The following is an 18,140-nucleotide window of genomic DNA, read 5'->3' as shown; positions in this document are numbered from 1 at the left end:
CTCATAATACTTCAGCCTGTAGTTAAGATGATTTGCATGCTCTTTCTTTCCTACATATGAGTGTATACTGTTTACAGCAATCAGTTTCATTATGATGTGATTTAGGTGCACTCTGTGTAATTTTGTTATGTTACATTAGTTTGACTGCCATAAGAAAATGACATTTCAGTCAACTAGCAGTTCATAACAATAATGTTTTCTGCATTTTATGAAAAAGTATTCAGCTGATATGAGGATGTCCAAATTTCAGTGTTAACTTTACATGTACATTCCACAAACACATTTTGATACCCAGCTAATTTCTTAAATGCTGAGATCTCAAGGGATTTACCATAGAAAAAAAATCACCACTCTATTGTTATCCATGCATAAGATTAACTACTTCTCAACAAAAGTCATATATGATGGTTGATATACTTAGCATTTTTTCCTCTTTCAGGAGCTGTTTTGAGTGGGAATCAACACCAAGAAGTATTATATCATTTGTGATTTTCATATTTCTGTGTTACTATTTTGAGCCATATATGATTCCAGTAGCACTGCTGCTGATCTTCTTCAAGTCATATATAGTGAGTATACCTTTTTTGTGATGTTTTCATAAATTATTTTTCTTAATTTTTAAGACTTAATGTAACACTATAAACAAATCTGAGGTCTCAAATTTTGTGTCTGAGGATCAGTAGCGAAACCAGTCTGTGGTTGTGTGGGCATGCACCATGGGTACTGTTTCTTTGGGAGCACTGATCTCTGATAGGTAAAAAAGAAGTGATGACTAGTAAAAGGAAGAGGGGTGGGGGTTAGAAGGAGGTGAGGGAAGGAGAAGGAGAAGAAAAGTCCAAGGTGAAATTGGGGAAGAATAGCAGGCCAGTAAATTGGAAAAGTGTCTGAGATCCATGAAAGGAAATCATCAGGAATGACTGAGTGATTTGGAACATTGAAAGCACAGAAGGTATTTTTTTTTTTTATTCATCCATACATATGGAACTGGTTACATTTTTGTATAACTTTTATTTTCGCTTGTCAAAACAAATATAATTCAGCCATTCCCTATTGCAGGAGTGCAGCCAGCAGATATTTTTCTTTTTTCCACTCTACTTTTTTTTTGGGGGGGGGGGAGGTTGGGGGGGGGGGGAGGAGAAGGGGCAGGATTTGCGGAGCGTTTCAGATATGAGGAATAAGACTAACACTTTCTTGTTGATGCGTCATGTTAAAAAAAAAGAGATTTTTGTACCTGTACTAGGTAGGAATATTGTTGTATGGTAAACAAAAGACAGTTGCTATGCACCAGAAAAGGAATGTTCTGTTTTAACCTCATAGAGATTGTATGTTGTTTATGATAATTTTTAAAAACTGAATTTTACCATGTTTTTCATTCTGTGGGAATATAGTGTAGTGACAAGTATGGATGGAAGGAGGGCTCAGGTGATAATTAAACAAAGAAATGAGGAATGGTCAGCAGAAATGGGGAGGAGGGTGTTGAGCAAAGTCAAAGTTTGCCATGAGTGCCAGTTATTCTGATTACACTGGAAGCAAGGACTGTTAGTTTCTTGAGTTTCAATAGTAGTCCTAATTAACAAATCATCAAAAAATACTAGGTATGTCAAAGGCATCAAAGTGACAAGTGAAAGCAATGTTTCGGCGAATCTCCGACATTTCACGCAGAGGAGATGAAAATTAAGAATTACAGTGCTATAAAATTTTCTGCCCAACATAATTTTACTTATTACTGTTGTCAGTAAAACAGGGTGTAACAGAGTGATAACAATAAACTTCAAAGTGTTGTAAGAAGTGTCTTGAACAAATTGTGAATTGGAATCCATGTCCAGCAGCTTCTAATTTATAGGTGCCAATGCCTGCTGCTAGGCATTGTCTTTGGCAGCAAGTGTGAGTTAGTAACTAATAAACTGCATGCAGACCACCTCACAGTGGACCTGACAACATGCGGGTCCTTAGACAGTACTGAATGCATCCATGCATGTTGCAACAACACTACTTGCAGTCCATCAGTATACGACCTTGATATGTCTGGCAATGGTGGCACAAAAACTATCCAAGTACCAATGTTTGAACAAGTTTGATTATCAAAGACTAATAGCATGTCTACTCTGACATGGACTGAAACCAAACATAAAATGAGTCTCTTTTTGAACATAATATTTTGGGCATCTGAAGGCTGGTTAGATTATCACTGTCTCATGTTCATTAAACACACACTTAATAAAAAGTCCCATAGGCTGCTCAGTGTTAAATTATAAACTGAATGAAGAAGTTTAATCAAATAACTTACGGGTTTGCTGCCGGGTGATGTCGTCAAACACCGTCGATATTTCGACAGGAGCACACCCTGCCATTCTCAAGGCACAAATGCAAGGAAGAAGAAATGTGCTAGCAAATTTAACACCTCGGTTCACAGAGGAGAAACAAGGAAGACACCACACACAGAACAAGTGTCAACACAAACAAAGATAACCAACATCAGAAATATCGATAGTTACTATTAATCAACAGGTGAGGTAGCACTAATTCTGTCCCTCTGGTTTTTGATGAGAGACAGAGCCAGATTCCAAGCAGCATTTAAACAAAATCCACCATCTCTGTTAATAAGGTTGCTTGATAGTTTAATCAAAATTTTCTAAGGCCAGCTTGTAGCTGTTTGAAACTAAAACAGGAATAAATTTATAAGTCTACAAGTCAACTATGACCCCATCTTCTTCAGAGAGGTCATGAACACTTTTAAGTCCATAGTTGGCAGCTCCAGGGGTTGCTAAGTCAGAAGGGAATGGCAGCAAAGTCATGGAGGCAGCTCTGAAGTGAGTATCCTGACTGATAGAACCCTTGCAGATCCGGTGCCTGGTCAAGGAAAAATCACTCGTAGTGAACTGGTTGAGGCTGACCTGAGTTCTGCCCTAAATACCACTTGCTGTGTAGGACTCACACAATGGTAAAGGGAGGTGGACTACAGAGTGGTGGGACAACTGTCATTGTAGGGAAAGCTGGAGAGGAGCAGAAATGATTATTGAACAATCAAGCTTTGCTTAACTGGTAGCTTTCTTCACGTACGAAGACCCTTTACAAATGAACATGCAGTAAGTAGCAACAAGGATTATGCTCTCTGAACTAAAACACGAACAATGGCGTTGGAGCCATGATTGGGCAGCGTCTTTGATGTGTCATGTAGAGAAGAGGCTCCAAGTGTAAATGGGTGATGTGGCTTCTCCTGGGGCTCCTATATCACAGTGGCAGAGGATACTCATGGTATTGAGCCACTGGAGGCACGGCTCAACAGGTGTGCCCCACTGGGTCTGTTAGATCCCGCACAACAGGCCTGTGGGGTGGTATCAATATATGATACCACTTCTTCTCCCCCCTCCCAAACCTCCTCACCATTATCGTGTAGTGTAGATGAGTGAACAATTATGGTGGTGGTTGGGATTCAGATGGTAATGAGGAGACAGCAGCCAAAACTGAGGCTGGTGCCAAACTCCCATCTGCACCCAGGCGAAGGGCACACACCCACATCCAGAGGTAAAGCAGAAAATGAAGATGGTGCCATCTCAATTACTGCAGAGGGACCAAAGGTGCCACTTGGAACAGATTGCCAGGAAGAGGGGCCCAACCCTAGATGACAATGGCTGTTGAAATGGCGATGACCATGAAAGGGTGTCAAGTTTCATTGGCTCTGGGACTGGTGCTGATGGCATGGGAACTGCAAGAGCCAGATGCAGTGAGGGCTGTTGGATCCAGGAAGACATGGGATCTGAAAGCACAAAGCCTGTGGCAGGATCATGTAGTTCACAGGGACAAATTTGATTCAAGTGGTGTTTCAGTGATGCTCTTGATCGCTGCAGTAGAAACATAGAATGTCAAAGAAAATATACAATGGTGCTGTCCTCCCAGTGCTTCCATTTGCCACACAATCTGTAAAAGACCGAATTGTTAGTCCGATACTTTGTCTGTCTGGGTGGAGTGGGCACTGTCCACTGGGTTGTTTCTATGTAACAACTCAACCGGTGCAGGTCCATCATGTGGCTGGGAGGGATAGGAAGGCAAGAATAGCAACAGAGCTTGATCCCACATGTAGGAGGCATGAAGTTTGTCCATCTTTTGCTTAAATGTTTGTATGGTGCATTCAGCTTCACTGTCGGATTGTGGATGGAATGGTGTACTCTTGATGGGTTTGATATCGGAGGAACTGAAAAACTGTTCAAACTTAATGGCAAGAAATTGAAGTCCATTGTCAGTCAGTCAGTCACAGTCACTTCAAGCAGTCCCTCAAGGCAGAAGACTGACAAAAAGCCTGGATTGTGGAACCAGCCATAGTTAAGGGAAATTTGCTGAAAGCATCAATGATGATGATCTGATGTGTATTCCAGTAAGGACCAATTGAATCCAAGTGCAGCCATTGCCAAGGTACTTGAGGTTTGGGCCATTCAAGGAAATGCTGAGGTGGGGCTGACTGATGATCAGCACAGGCTTGGCATTGAGAAATCACAGTTCAATTTGTGCATCCAGACTGTGCTAAGTGCAACGTCACCTAACCACTTAGTGTGAATGATGCCTTGGTGCAGCAAAAAATGTACACTAGGCTGGAGAGCCTGGGGAACCACAACATGTGACTAGACATTGTCATTTCAAAGCAAAATGTTACCTTGGTGAACGGCAAGGGCATGCCAGTGGCCAAAATGTTGGTGAACCACATAGCTACGAATCTGTCTGACTGAATGCAACCAACCAGTGGAAACACCGTGCAACAGAATCTACAAATCAGGATCCGTGGCTGTGGCCCAGGCAATTTTTTGGTGGTTAAGTGGAAAGCTATGCAAAGTATCTGTGTCTTATGCATCAGTGTAGTAATAAGAAGCATAAGACCATCAAATGTTGAATCTGGTCCAACAGGGAGGCAAGAAAGAGCATCTGCATTGGCATTCTGAGAAGTGAGCCTACATACAATTTCACAGTGGTAATATTTCAAATGAAGAGCCCGCTATTGCAGATTCTGTGCTGTCTGAGTTGAGGTTGACCAGTTAGGGCTTAACAAAGATAGTAGAGGTTTATGGCCAGTCACCAAGAAAAAATTTCTGCCATAAAGGTACTGGTGAAACTTAGTAACACCATAGACAGTGGCGAGAGTCCACTTTTCAGTATGTGAAAAATTACATTGAGCTTTGTTAGACAACTTCAAAGCAAAGGGAATCATCCAGCCAACAGTACCAAATTTATGCAACAAAACTGCACCGATGTCATAAGGGGAAGCATCCACAGCCAAGACCACAGGTTTGGCTGGATCAAAATGAACAAGGCAGTGATCAGTGAGCAAAGCATCTTTCAGCTTCTGGAAAGCAATATGACACTCTTGTGACCAAACTAAGGGAAGATTTTTTATGCACAAGCGATGCAAGGATGCCATGATTTGAGTGATGTTAGGAATAAATTGGCTGTAATATCTGAGCTTCCCTAACACAAACTGCAATTCCTGCATATAGCATGGGGGCAGAAGATCATGGATAGCAAGAAAATGTCATAGCAGCGGGTGAACACCCTGGATATTAATGATGTATCCTAAGACTCAAATTCTCTCTGAAAAACATGCATTTGTCTCTGTTACATTTGAAACTAGCTGCAGACAAGACTTGACACAGAGTGCAAAGATTGCTAATGTTTTCTTCAGGAGTATGACCTAAGATGACAATGTCATCTAAATAATTTGAGCAAACAGGAACTTTTGCAGTCAGCTGCTCCAGGAAGTGCTCAAACATGCTGAGTGAAGAGACTCAGGTGAGTGTTAATGACAAAGACTTGTTGCAACTGCTCATCCAGTGGGATTGCAAGTCAATGTCATGCAAATCAGTTTCAGAAAAGTAACAACCGACCTCCAATTTATCTGTCAGGTCTTCTGGATAGGGCAAGGGATACCTGTCAGTGACTGACTGAAGAGCCACAGTTTTCTTAAAATTAGCACCCAACTGGAGTCTGCTGGATGGCTTCTTTAGTAGAACAAGAGGGCCCCTCACTGTCAGTAAGGGCCCCTATGATCCCACAGTCTTCAAGGCAGTAAGTTCCTAGGTCACCTGTTCTTGAAGAGCCTGAGTTACAGGATGAATTCTAACAAAACATGGTTGTGTGTTGTCCTTCATTGTGACATGTGCAACAAAATTATTAGCTTTGCCTAAACTCCCAGAAAAGTAATCCTGAAATTCTGCTCATAACTTAGCAACACTGTTCCAAGGATCAAAGGAAGAAACAGAAAGTACATTGCCCTGAGTGCTCAATCCAAACAAATCAAAAGCATCTAGACCAAAAATATTAGCACTGTCTCAGGAGGAAAGCACTGTAAATTTTGGAAAGTTGAAGGAAGCATACAAGTGCCTAAGACAGGAATGTACTTGGCCCTTATATGCCATCAGTGTATGGTGTGATGTGCACAACTTAGGTTAGCCAAACAATTCATAAAAGCTACAGTTAAGCAAATTCACTGAAGCTCCAGTGTCCAGCTGCAAACAAATTGATTGTCCGGCAATAGTAAGAGACACAAAAACTTTGTTGTCATCATACAGCACTGCAGGTGAGTTGTAAGCCTTTCCTGAATAGCTATTACATTGCTGTTTTGCACTGATGACACTGTGAGGGTTTGAAAACGCACTATGTACTGTTTGTGAGGTTGCCTAATGCTTCTGTAACCACGTGAGGGGAAAGATTAGCATGGTATGTCTTCACACCTTGTGCCAGATGCGACAGGTGTTTATTTGAGTACTGCTGCTGTGACGTCAGTCTGCTGTTTGCAAGAAAGGTGTGAGGCCTGTTTGTCACTGCTGTCTACAAAACTAACAGGGACTACCTCAAAACTGAGCACTGCACTTTCACAGGAATTCTGATAGTACAGAATTTGCAGAAACTGCTGCAAGGAAGGGTCTGGGTATTTAAGAATCTGTTCCCGAATTTGAGAGTTGTCTACATTATGTATGATGGTGTCTCAAATCATTGCATCTTTGTAATATTTGCCACAGTCACACTGGAATCTACACCATCCAGTAAGGCCTTGTAATTCAGTCACCTACTGACGGTATTTCTGACCTTGTTGCTTATGCAACATACAGAACTTGTAATGGGCAGCTCCCTCTTGTACCCTGCCCTCATAATACTGTGCAAGTGGCTATAATAAGTCCTCATATGGTACTAGTTCAGGGTGGGATGAGGCAAAAACTTTGAGGCATACTCTGTAAATAGTCAATCCTGCCATGGCCAAGAAATAAGAATGTTTATCACTACCTTGGTGTGATGTGCTGCAATGTGCAAGGCACTCTGTCCAGACTTCCTTTGCGTTGTCAAACTCATGAAATGGAGGCACGTATGCAGGCGGTGGAACTGCCTTTGGTTCTGGTGTCTTGTGTCAAGCCATTTGCACCACTATGAAGCAATTCATCACTTCAATCAGTTTCACAATTTTTTGACTCTGAAACTGAATATACTGAGTTAGATGAACTGCAGGCAGTGCAGTAAGCTATGGTGGCTGAGTAGCCATATTAACGAAGCAACACACAAAACAACAAGACAAATAAACACAGAGAAAGCCAAAGTGGGATGCAATAGGAGCAGCCTCAGAACCTAGAACATAAGGAGCACAAGCAAGGCAAATACTGATGGTGCAGAAGACAATCAATAACAGTAAAAACCAACAAAAAAGACAACAGAACAGGATGAAGTGACAAGACTGCCACATGCAGCACTTACCATTCATCACCAGATATGTTGTGTACTTCTTTGTACATGAGGATAAAGAAAGATGGGCTACAGGGTGGTGTAGCAACTGCCATCATAGGGAAAGCTGGGCAGGAGCAGAAATGATCAGCAAACAAGCAAATACAGTAAACAGAGGCTTTGCTTAAGTGGTAGCTTTCTTCAAGCGTATGAAGACTCTTTACAAATGGACGTGCAGTAAATACGAGAGCAGTTCAATAAGTAATGCAACACACTTTTTTTCTGAAACAGGCGTTGTTTTATTCAGCATTGAAATACACCAGGTTATTCCCCAATCTTTTAGCTACACAACACTATTTTTCAACGTAATCTCCATTCAATGCTACGGCCTTACGCCACCTTGAAATGAGGGCCTGTATGCCTGCACGGTACCGTTCCACTGGTCGATGTCAGAGCCAACATCGTACTGCATCAATAACTTCTTCATCATTCGCGTAGTGCCTCCCATGGATTGCGTCCTTCATTGGGCCAAACATATGGAAATCTGACGGTGCGTGATCGGGGCTGTAGGGTGCATGAGGAAGAACAGTCCACTGAAGTTTTGTGAGCTCCTCTCGGGTGCGAAGACTTGTGTGAGGTCTTGCGTTGTCATGAAGAAGGAGAAGTTCGTTCAGATTTTTGTGCCTACGAACACGCTGAAGTCATTTCTTCAATTTCTGAAGAGTAGCACGATACACTTCAGAGTTGATTGGTTGACCATGGGGAAGGACATCAAACAGAATAACCCCTTCAGCGTCCCAGAAGACTGTAACCATGACTTTACTGGCTGAGGGTATGGCTTTAAACTTTTTCTTTGTAGGGGAGTGGGTTTGGCGCCACTCCATTGATTGCCGTTTTGTTTCAGGTTCGAAGTGGTGAATCCATGTTTCATCACCTGTAACAATCTTTGACAAGAAATTGTCCCCTCAGCCACATGACGAGCAAGCAATTCCGCACAGATGGTTCTCCTTTGCTCTTTATGGTGTTCGGTTAGACAACGAGGGACCCAGCGGGAACAAACCTTTGAATATCCCAACTGGTGAACAATTGTGACAGCACTACCAACAGAGATGTCAAGTTGAGCACTGAGTTGTTTGATGGTGATCTGTCGATCATCTCGAATGAGTGTGTTCGCACGCTCCGCCATTGCAGGAGTCACAGCTGTGCACGGCCGGCCCGCACGCGGGAGATCAGACAGTCTTGCTTGACCTTGCGGCGATGATGACACACGCTTTGCCCAACGACTCACCGTGCTTTTGTCCACTGCCAGATCACCGTAGACATTCTGCAAGCACCTATGAATATCTGAGATGCCCTGGTTTTCCACCAAAAGAAACTCGATCACTGCCCGTTGTTTGCAATGCACATCCGTTACAGACGCCATTTTAACAGCTCCGTACAGCACTGCCACCTGTTGGAAGTCAATGAAACTATACGAGATGAAGCAGGAATGTTTGAAAATATTCCACAAGAAATTTCCGGTTTTTTCAACCAAAATTGGCTGAGAAAAAAATGTGTTGCATTACTTATTGAACTGCCCTCATAAGTTCAACCAATACAGTGGCAACAAGAACTGGCTCTCTGAACTAAAAAATGAACGATGGTATTAGAGGCATGACTAGGCGGTGTCTTTGTTACGTCATGTAGGGAAGAGGCTCCAAGTGTGAGTGGGTCATATGGCTGCTGCTGGTGGTCCTGTATCATGGTGGCAGATGGTGTTCACAGTACAGAACTACTGGAAGCATTACGCAGCAGGCATGTTCCTTTGGGTCCTCTGAATCCTGCCCAGCAACTGTTGGCATCTAACGCAAACTTGCAATTCCATTGCCAACTTTGACACCCGCGGGGTGATATTAATATGTAATATTGCACCACTCAGAACCAGGATACATCCAGGCCTATTTTTGATCATGTGTCTTATGGAAGAGAACAGGTCTGTGTGTCCCATGACCTGTAGCGGCGATTGGGTTGCCTCCTGGTGGATGGTCAGAGTATGGCCATCTTTTCTGCAAAATTGTCCTTGTGTGTTAGGCATCTGCAAAGCACTCATGCAAGGTTAGCTGCTGACATTGCAGGCATTAAGCCCCAGTACAGCGTCCAACCCCCCCCCCCCCTCCCCCAAGAGGGGAGGAGATGATGAAGCTTGTCTTGATGTCTCTGGAGGAGACAAGTTCCATTCTGGAGGCCGAGGCAGTTTGGGGGTGATGTCCACATCTGTTGGTGTTGGTCCTGATGTGGTGTGTGGAGATGCTGAAAGCCCTCCAGTGAGCCAACCATCAGCAGTAGCTGAGATGACCTGGTGGTATCCAGAATGGAGACGGTGATGGCTGTGTCTCTGGAACAAAAGGTATTGTTGATTTCTTGGTGTCAGGAGGTGGTCCACAGTGAGATTATAATTGGTTGACATGTTTATGGTACTGTGTGCCATCCTGAAGTCTCATCTCAGCCCTAATTTGAAAAATACTACCGGAAACCAGTGTTGGCATCCATTAATAAAGACAAGTGGCCACACTTCGTCTTTAAGTGAAAAATGGTGGCAGCTAGATAGCTGAGTAGTAGGGCTGTGAACTATGGGGGTGAAATATAAAAGCTGGGATCGCCATGAAGTTTGTTGGCAGAGACAAGCCATACTGTGGAGTTGATCTGTATGTTGCCAGAAAAAGAGTGAGAGCCTCATCCACAGGAAGTTAAACATTTGGGTTTTCAAAGTGCAGACAAAATGTTCTGCTAGGCCTTCTGAGGCGGGCGATAACTGTGCTCTGTGAACTAGGACAATGTCATTTTTGTTGCAGAAAGTGAATAATTCCACAGATGCAAATCGGAGACCATTGTCTGTGACGATAGTGTCAGGAAGTCCTTCAGTGAAAAAAATGAAAGATAAGGTTTGAATAGTTTGGCTAGTTTATGTGACAGACATATGAGAAACATATTGGAACCCACTGCCCTTGTCTACCTCAATGAACCAAGTGTGGCCTAAGAACAGTCCCAAAAAATCCAAATGAAGCCTGGACCATAGACTGGAAGAGTCTGATCAAGGAAGAAAACTATGTGGAGGGGTGGCCTGCTAGCTTTGGAAGGTGGTGCAAGGTAATACCATTTGAGTAATAGCAGTACCCATGCCACACCAATAGACATGGTGGCAGACCAGACGACTAGTGAGCACCATGCCCCATTGCCTGATATGCAAAAGTGACAAAAATGTGCTGCTGGAGAAGTGGCAAAAGTGACAAAAATGTGCTGCTGGAGAAGTGCAGGGATGACCACTTGCAGCAGCAACATGTCTTTCAGTTTTGAGAGCTTGTTACAATGGTGCCAGTAGGCCTCGACCTCCAGTTCACAGATCTGTTTGCAGTCTGGTGCCAACCGTGGCATACCAGGTCGAGGATCTTGCTAAGGGTTGGGTCCTTTGTAGTGTGCCATGCAACAGGTTTTGCATCCAGTGGAGATTGGCCACACCTTGTTCTGCAGTGATATTCAGGTGAACTCTCACTTTGTGATCCTTGTTGAACACTGGACCCTGAACCAAGATCTGCGGGAAAAGAGACCTGCATTTGCATGTTGTGTTATAGAGTGAAGTGAGTATCTTAATTATGGCTTGACAGGCACAGGGGCCACCACTAAAGGCAGCATGCAGTTTTTGTGGGTATGTTGGCTGAAGGCTTGAACAGAGGACAAAGGTTTGTGGTCAGTGAATGATACCTACCATAAACATAATCATGGCATTTTTTGAGGCCAAAAATAATGGCTAAGGCTTCTTTCTCAATCTGGCTCTAATTTTGCTGAGCAGTGGTGAAGGTTTTGAAATCAAAAGTGATTGAGTGTTCCACCCCACCAGTCACATGGTGCAGAACTGTCCCCACTCCGTAATCTGACACATCTGCTAACAGTGTGGCAGAATCATATGCCGTTAGGCCTGAGGTGTGGGGAAGGACCAATTTTAAGTCTCTGAAAGCTTTTACACACATGAGACCTGAGCCCATTGCCACTGGTTGCTTTTCTTCAGTTGTTGGTGTAGCGGTTCAGCAATGGCCGAAGCATGGGGAATAAACTTACAGTAGTAATTCAATTGTCCCAATGCTGATTTTAACTAGCTAGCATTGCTAGGAACTGGAAGTTTTTGTACTGTATCTATGAACTGAGGCATGGGGTAGGAGGGGGGGGGGGGGGGGGGTCACTGGATAAACTGAAAATGTGTGTGAGAATTTCAGCTTGACTAACAAAGAAACAGCACTTGCCATTTTTGCATTTTACAGTGTCTTTTTGGATGACTGTGAACAGAGCATCCTAGTTGTCATCTAAATAATTTGCTGACCCCATTACATCACAAGTGAAATGCTCATGATATTGCTGAAATATGGCAGGGGTGCTGGCTGTACCAAAGGGAAGTCTGTTGTTCTGGAACAATCCGAAGAGAATGCTGGTGACTAGGCTATGTCAGAATTCTTCATCCAATGGCAATTGGAAGTGTGCATCCCTCAGGTCAATGTTTGCTAACACTTTTCTGACCCCCAGAGGGACCATGATGTCCTCTACCTAAGGTATCAGGTACACATCAGCAATTGACTGGGCATCGATGGTTATCTTGAAATCTCCACAAATGTGTAAGGTGCCATTTGATTTTTCAACAGTGACATTGGGCATGGCCCACTGGCAGTTCAGGACTGGAATGAGGGTGTCCTCATCTTGTACACACTGTAATTCCCCCTGAAACTTATCCCAGAGTGCAAAACAGAAGGTTTTCAGCCTTAAGAAACTTTGACACTGTTGATGGAAAAAGGGCCCCAAGGGCTTCAAAGTATGTAACACCCAAAGAGTGTTGTGAAAATATGGAGATGAATTTTGAAAAAAAATTCTTTTAGGTACAAGTTTGTACCTAAGGAGTTGATTGAGGGGTGGAGTCATGAATTTCTAATCCAAGTGCATTAAAAAGGTCCATGTCTAAGCAACTGACAGCTCTCGGGGCATCCACCACTAAAATCATCACCGTGTTGTTGTGTGACGAATACTGTGCTTGGGCAATGAATTGTCCATTAATTTTTATATTGTTGTTGCTATAACTTCACATTGGGGTATCAAAGGGCTGGAGGGGAGGATAGATGACACTGTAATATGATTCTCAATTGGTAACAGTCACAGCAGACCTCGTATCTATCTGCAAGGAGATTGGCACTTTATTGATTTTGACAATTAATGAGAGACTTCCTATAAAGTATGGGTACCTGATGGAATATATGATGTGTCTGGGCACAGTTCATCCGTATTGTCTGCTCCATGTCCAAGGGCTCCATGCTGGAGTAGTCCACTGACACCTTCAGAGCTGATTGACATACTTTGCCCCTAGGTCCAGATTTCCCACAAGAAGTGCACATTGTACCCTGGTAATGGCCTTGGTGTCACTGATAATTGATAAAACATTACCTGCAGGCAGGAAGCTTGCAGTAGCCTTCAGACAGATCACGGGAGGCGCACATCGGCACGGCGCGTCACGGACGGTAGTTGCCGCAAGTAGAGTCCCGTCCACCAGAAGGTACGCGAGAATTCGGACGCAACCTCTGCCGGTGTAACAACAACAACAACTCAGGCAGCACGGGCCGTGCCCAGTCAGTTAACATCGGGCCGGCCTAGGACTCAGTCCCGGTCTATGCTAAGTGAAGTGCTACGTAAACGTGAACAGTGTTACTACACAATTGGCGACGAGGATGGGATCGTCCTTTCGCGTGTTGCTTCGTTGTTCCAGTTTCGCAGCTTCTCCACAGCATGGAGGATTTAGTGCAGGTTTTGGTTGAGCAGCAGACAGAGCTCATGGCCACCATGAAACAAGTGCTTCCGGCGTTGCTCTCCACGCAGTCTGCTCCAGTGCCGTTCCCTCCTCCCTTTCCCCCGTATGACGCGATGGTGGAGGATTGGGACGCATATGAACATCACCTTCGGCAGCATTTCCAGGCGTTTCATGTTGCCGATGTGGAGGTATGTCGTGCTCTCTTCTTGTCTTGGATATCTCCCTCGCTGTATCAAGTTTTGCGGCAGCTAGCGCCGTTGCAGGAACCCTCATCCTTGACTTTTGACGCATTGTGTTCATTGCTGTCTTCATATTATCGCCGCCACACGCATGTTGTGGTGGCTAGGGTCGAGTTCTATCAATGCAAGAAACAGCCCCATCAGTCTTACCGGGCGTGGGCCGCTACCCTGCACGGTCTTAGTTGCAAGTGTCATTTTGTCACGGAGCAGTCACGAGAGTCGTATGCCCACGTTATGGTACGCAACGTCATTGTTCGTTCTGCCCCTGATAGGGAGGTCCGGCAATGGGCCCTGCAGTTAGAAGACCCTTCCCTTGAGGAAGTCCTGACCATTGCTCAATCGTATGAAGTCTCTCACGCCGCAGGTCAACAGCTGGAAGCGTGGTGCGACGTCGCGGCGGTTCAGGGCGGCGCGTCCGCGTCCACTGTGTCCTGGGCGGCCGACGCGCGAGCGGTACTATCCGGCCATTACGGCCGCTCCCGCACGGCGCGTAAACAGAATTCCGGCCGCCGGCCCCTGTTGCCATCCTGTGCGTCGTGCTATATACATCACGATCGGTCAGAGTGCTCCCAGCGTTGGGCCGTTTGTCGCAAATGTAATAAAAAAGGTCACATTGCTAAAGTTTGCTGCTCAGCCTCAAAAGAATCGAAGGAAGCAGGTACAGAGGACATGGACGTTGACATTCAGGAAGTTTCATTGGGGCAGGCTCCTGACGCATCGGCACGCAAACTCTTTATCGAGGTGTCGGTTCGGTCCCGCCGGTTACAACTGCAAGTAGATACGGGCGCGGCAGTTTCATTGTTGAATGCACAAACTTATTCCGACCTTGGATCGCCCCCATTGGCGCCAGTTTACCGGCGTCTACGTGGTTATGGTAAACAGTTCATTCCCCTACTGGGTCAATTCACTACCGACGTGACTTAAAAACCAGTTACTCGGCCTATTACTTTTATTGTTGTCAGTGATGTGAGCTCCGCTAACCTTTTTGGCCTGGATGCCTTTCAATTTTTCGGTTTTTCTATCGCTGACACCATACAGGTGGTCTCCAAAGATGTTCCCTATCACTCATTGGAATCTTTGATCTCTGACTTTCCAGATATCTTCGAGGGGGGCCTGGGGCATGTTTCAGATTTTGAAGCTCACTTAATGTTGAAGGCGTCGGCTCGCCTGCGTTTTCTACATGCGAGGCAGATCCCCTTGGCTCTCCGCCCTCAGGTAAAGGAAGAGCTAGACCGGCTGACAGCCCTAGGGGCCGTTCTTCCCATTTCTTCTAGTGAGTGGGCTTCGCCCCTCGTTATTGTAAGGAAACCCTCAGGAAAATTACGTCTTTGTGGCGATTTCAAGGCCACCATTAATTCCCAATTGGTGGTGGACACCTATCCTTTGCCTCGTGCTGATGAATTGTTCTCTGCCATGGTGGGAGGCCAATATTTTTCGAAAATCGATCTTATCATCAGATACCACTTGATGAGGACTCCAAATGGCTGGCGGTCGTCAACACCCCGTTTGGCCTTTACCAATACCAGCGGTTGGCCTTTGGAATATCCAGTGCCCCGGCGATATTCCAGCGTTATCTTGAGCACGTCACGTCGACAATCCCTCATTGTATTAATTACCTGGATGACATAATTGTCACAGGCCGCAGCACGAAGGAACACTTGCACAACCTACGCACCCTCTTTCTCAAATTCAGGTCTGTGGGCTTGCGTTGCAACCTGCATAAGTCAAACTTCTTCCAACCGTTCATTGAGTATGTGGGCTACACCATCTCTCGGCACGGCATCCAGCCACTAGGAAGTTTGGTCCAAGGTACCGTCGACCTTCCTCGGCCCGCTTCACTGAAAGAGTTACAAGCTTTTTTAGGCAAGATAGCCTATTACCACCGGTTCATTCCCAGGGCTTCCACCGTAGCCCACCCCCTGTACTGCCTTCTGCGCAAGGCTGTTCCTTTTGATTGGTCGCCTGCATGCGAGCGAGCGTTCACCTCGTTGAAGGGCCTCCTCACGTCAGCACCTTGTTTGGCTACTTTTGACCCCCATAAGCCGTTGGTCCTGGCTACAGATGCTTCACAGTATGGGGTGGGGGCGGTCCTGGCCCATCACAACGCAGACGGTTCCGAGCAACCACTGGTGTTTGCGTCTAAAACTCTTAGTCCTACACAAGCCCATTACTCCCAGGTGGAAAAAGAGGCTTTGGCCATTGTCTATGCTGTTACCAAGTTTCACCCTTTCTTGTATGGCACGAAGTTTCAGTTAATCACTGACCATAAGCCGTTAATATTGTTATTTGGCCCCGCCTCTCAGATTCCGGATAGGGCGGCCCACAGACTACAGCGCTGGGCCTTGTTCCTCTCTAAGTACCATTATGACATTCATTTTCGCCCTACCAGACAGCATGCCAACGCCGACGCTCTTTCCCATCTTCCGGTGGGCCTGGATCCTACGTTCGATTGAGAGGGGATTATGTGTTTTCATTTGGATGTGGCATCCCGCCAAGTGGTTGATGGCTTCCCGATAACTAGTTCTCGAGTCGCCAGGGAAATGGCAGCTGACCTGGTTCTCCGGCAATTAATTCACCTCATTCAGCAGGGGTGGTCATCCCGCCCTCCATGCCGGGCTTCGGACCCTCTTCATAATTATTTTATTCTAAGAGACCACCTCTTGGTCTTGGAAGGAGTTCTCCTTCTGGCTACCAATGATACAGCTCCTCGCGTGGTTGTTCCTGCAAGTTTACGAAGCGAGGTCCTCACGTTATTACATGCAGGGCACTGGGGTGTTTCCCGTACTAAAACCTTGGCTCGCAGACATGTGTACTGGCCAGGTATTGACAGAGAAATTGAGCACTTGGTGGCCGCCTGTTTCCAGTGTGCTAGCCAACAGGCATCTCCCAGGGCAGCGTTCTCTTCATGGCCGCCGGCAACCCAAGCATGGGAACGTGTTCACATCGATTTTGCGGGCCCGTTTCTCAATGGCTTTTGGCTCATTGTCACTGATGCTTATTCTTGATTCCCATGTGTGGTTCGCTGTTCCTCAACCACTTCAGAAGTTGCAATCCAGGCACTAGCCAAAATCTTTTCTGTGGAAGGTCTGCCAATCACCCTGGTCTCGGACAATGGACCGCAGTTTATTTCGCAGACCTTGCAGGATTTTTGTAGGCGCTTCGGTATTCGGCACGTTTGCTCTCCCCTCTTCCATCCACAATTGAATGGGGAAGCCGAGTGCATGCTGCGCACATTTAAGATGCAGATGAAAAAGTATGTGCACGAATTTCCTGCGGAGGAAGCATTGACGTTTTTCCTGATGCATACCGGACCACACCAATGGGAGAACGCAGCCCCGCAGAGCTCCTCCATGGGCGCCAACCTAGGACTCTGCTGCACCTCCTCCGGCCTGGTCCTTGCCAGTCTTCGCAACACGGAGTACCTGGCTTTCCACTGGGTATGTCGGTCTGGGCCCGTGGGTTTGTTCACAATCCACGTTGGATACCGGCGGTGGTCCTGTGCCGAAATGGCCGCCGGCTCTATACCTTGCAGGCGGGGAACCGGGTGGTACGTCGTCACCAAAATCAGCTATGTCCACGTTTGGGCACCCACCCCCCGACCTCTCGGACACCGGCTTCCCCATTGCCGGCACCCGTGTTGGTTTCTCAGGGGAAGTTACCGCCTCTTCCCGCTGTGACTCGGCCGCACTGCGATGGTTCTCAGCCTTGGCAGCCTCCAGTAGCTCCAGTACCAGCATCGCTATCGTTCAAGATGCCCCAGTGAGAGCCGGCCTCCCTCGCATGCCCGGTTTCTCAGGAGGCTGGTTCACCTGTGGTCGTCCCTTCCCCATCGTCCCCGCCATGGGGTCTTGCCCCTCCCGAGGTGGAACAGGATCCGGAGTTTGACAGTTTGTTGCCCGTTCTGTCCCGAGCTCTGGTGGTGGGACGACAGGGGCCTCTTCGTGTGGGTCACTTCCAGCCATATTCGAAGGTTCCGGCTCAAGGGTTGGCAGATCCCCTCGACTCCGGCCTTCCAATGGATGTGGAGGTCATCTCTCCTGCCCGACGCTCCACCTTCCGACGCAGTGGATCACAGTGGCTTCACCCCCCAAAGGAGGAGGAGTGCAGTAGCCACCAGACAGATCGCAGGAGGCGCACATCGGCACGGTGCGTCACGGACGGTAGTTGCCGCAAGTAGAGTCCTGTCCACCAGAGGGCACGCGAGAATTCGGACGCAACCTCTGCCGGCGTAACAACAACAACAACTCAGGCAGCATGGGCCGTGCCCAGTCAGTTAACATCGGGCTGGCCTAGGACTCAGTCCTGGTCTATGCTAAGTGAAGTGCTACGTAAACGTGAACAGTGTTACTACAAAGCTGTTGGAGACAGCGCCAGGGTTTCTTGTCTTT

At 46.2% G+C, this 18,140-nt stretch overlaps 1 protein-coding gene across 3 annotated transcripts in view; it reads left to right on the top strand.

Moving 5' to 3' along the window:
- The window catches only part of LOC126190944 (multiple C2 and transmembrane domain-containing protein), an 876,357-nt gene that overhangs the window by 817,321 nt on the left and 40,896 nt on the right, over positions 1 to 18,140 (top strand). For all 3 annotated transcript variants that reach the window (XM_049931586.1, XM_049931588.1, XM_049931587.1), the window contains one exon: positions 440 to 569. In XM_049931586.1, coding sequence (XP_049787543.1) covers positions 440 to 569 — 130 coding nt within the window. The remainder of the gene's footprint in view (positions 1 to 439; positions 570 to 18,140) is intronic.

The sequence above is a fragment of the Schistocerca cancellata genome, chromosome 6 (genome assembly GCF_023864275.1).
Source record: "Schistocerca cancellata isolate TAMUIC-IGC-003103 chromosome 6, iqSchCanc2.1, whole genome shotgun sequence".
Classification (NCBI taxonomy): domain Eukaryota; kingdom Metazoa; phylum Arthropoda; class Insecta; order Orthoptera; family Acrididae; genus Schistocerca; species Schistocerca cancellata.
This window is presented reverse-complemented; position numbering and strand designations above follow the sequence as displayed.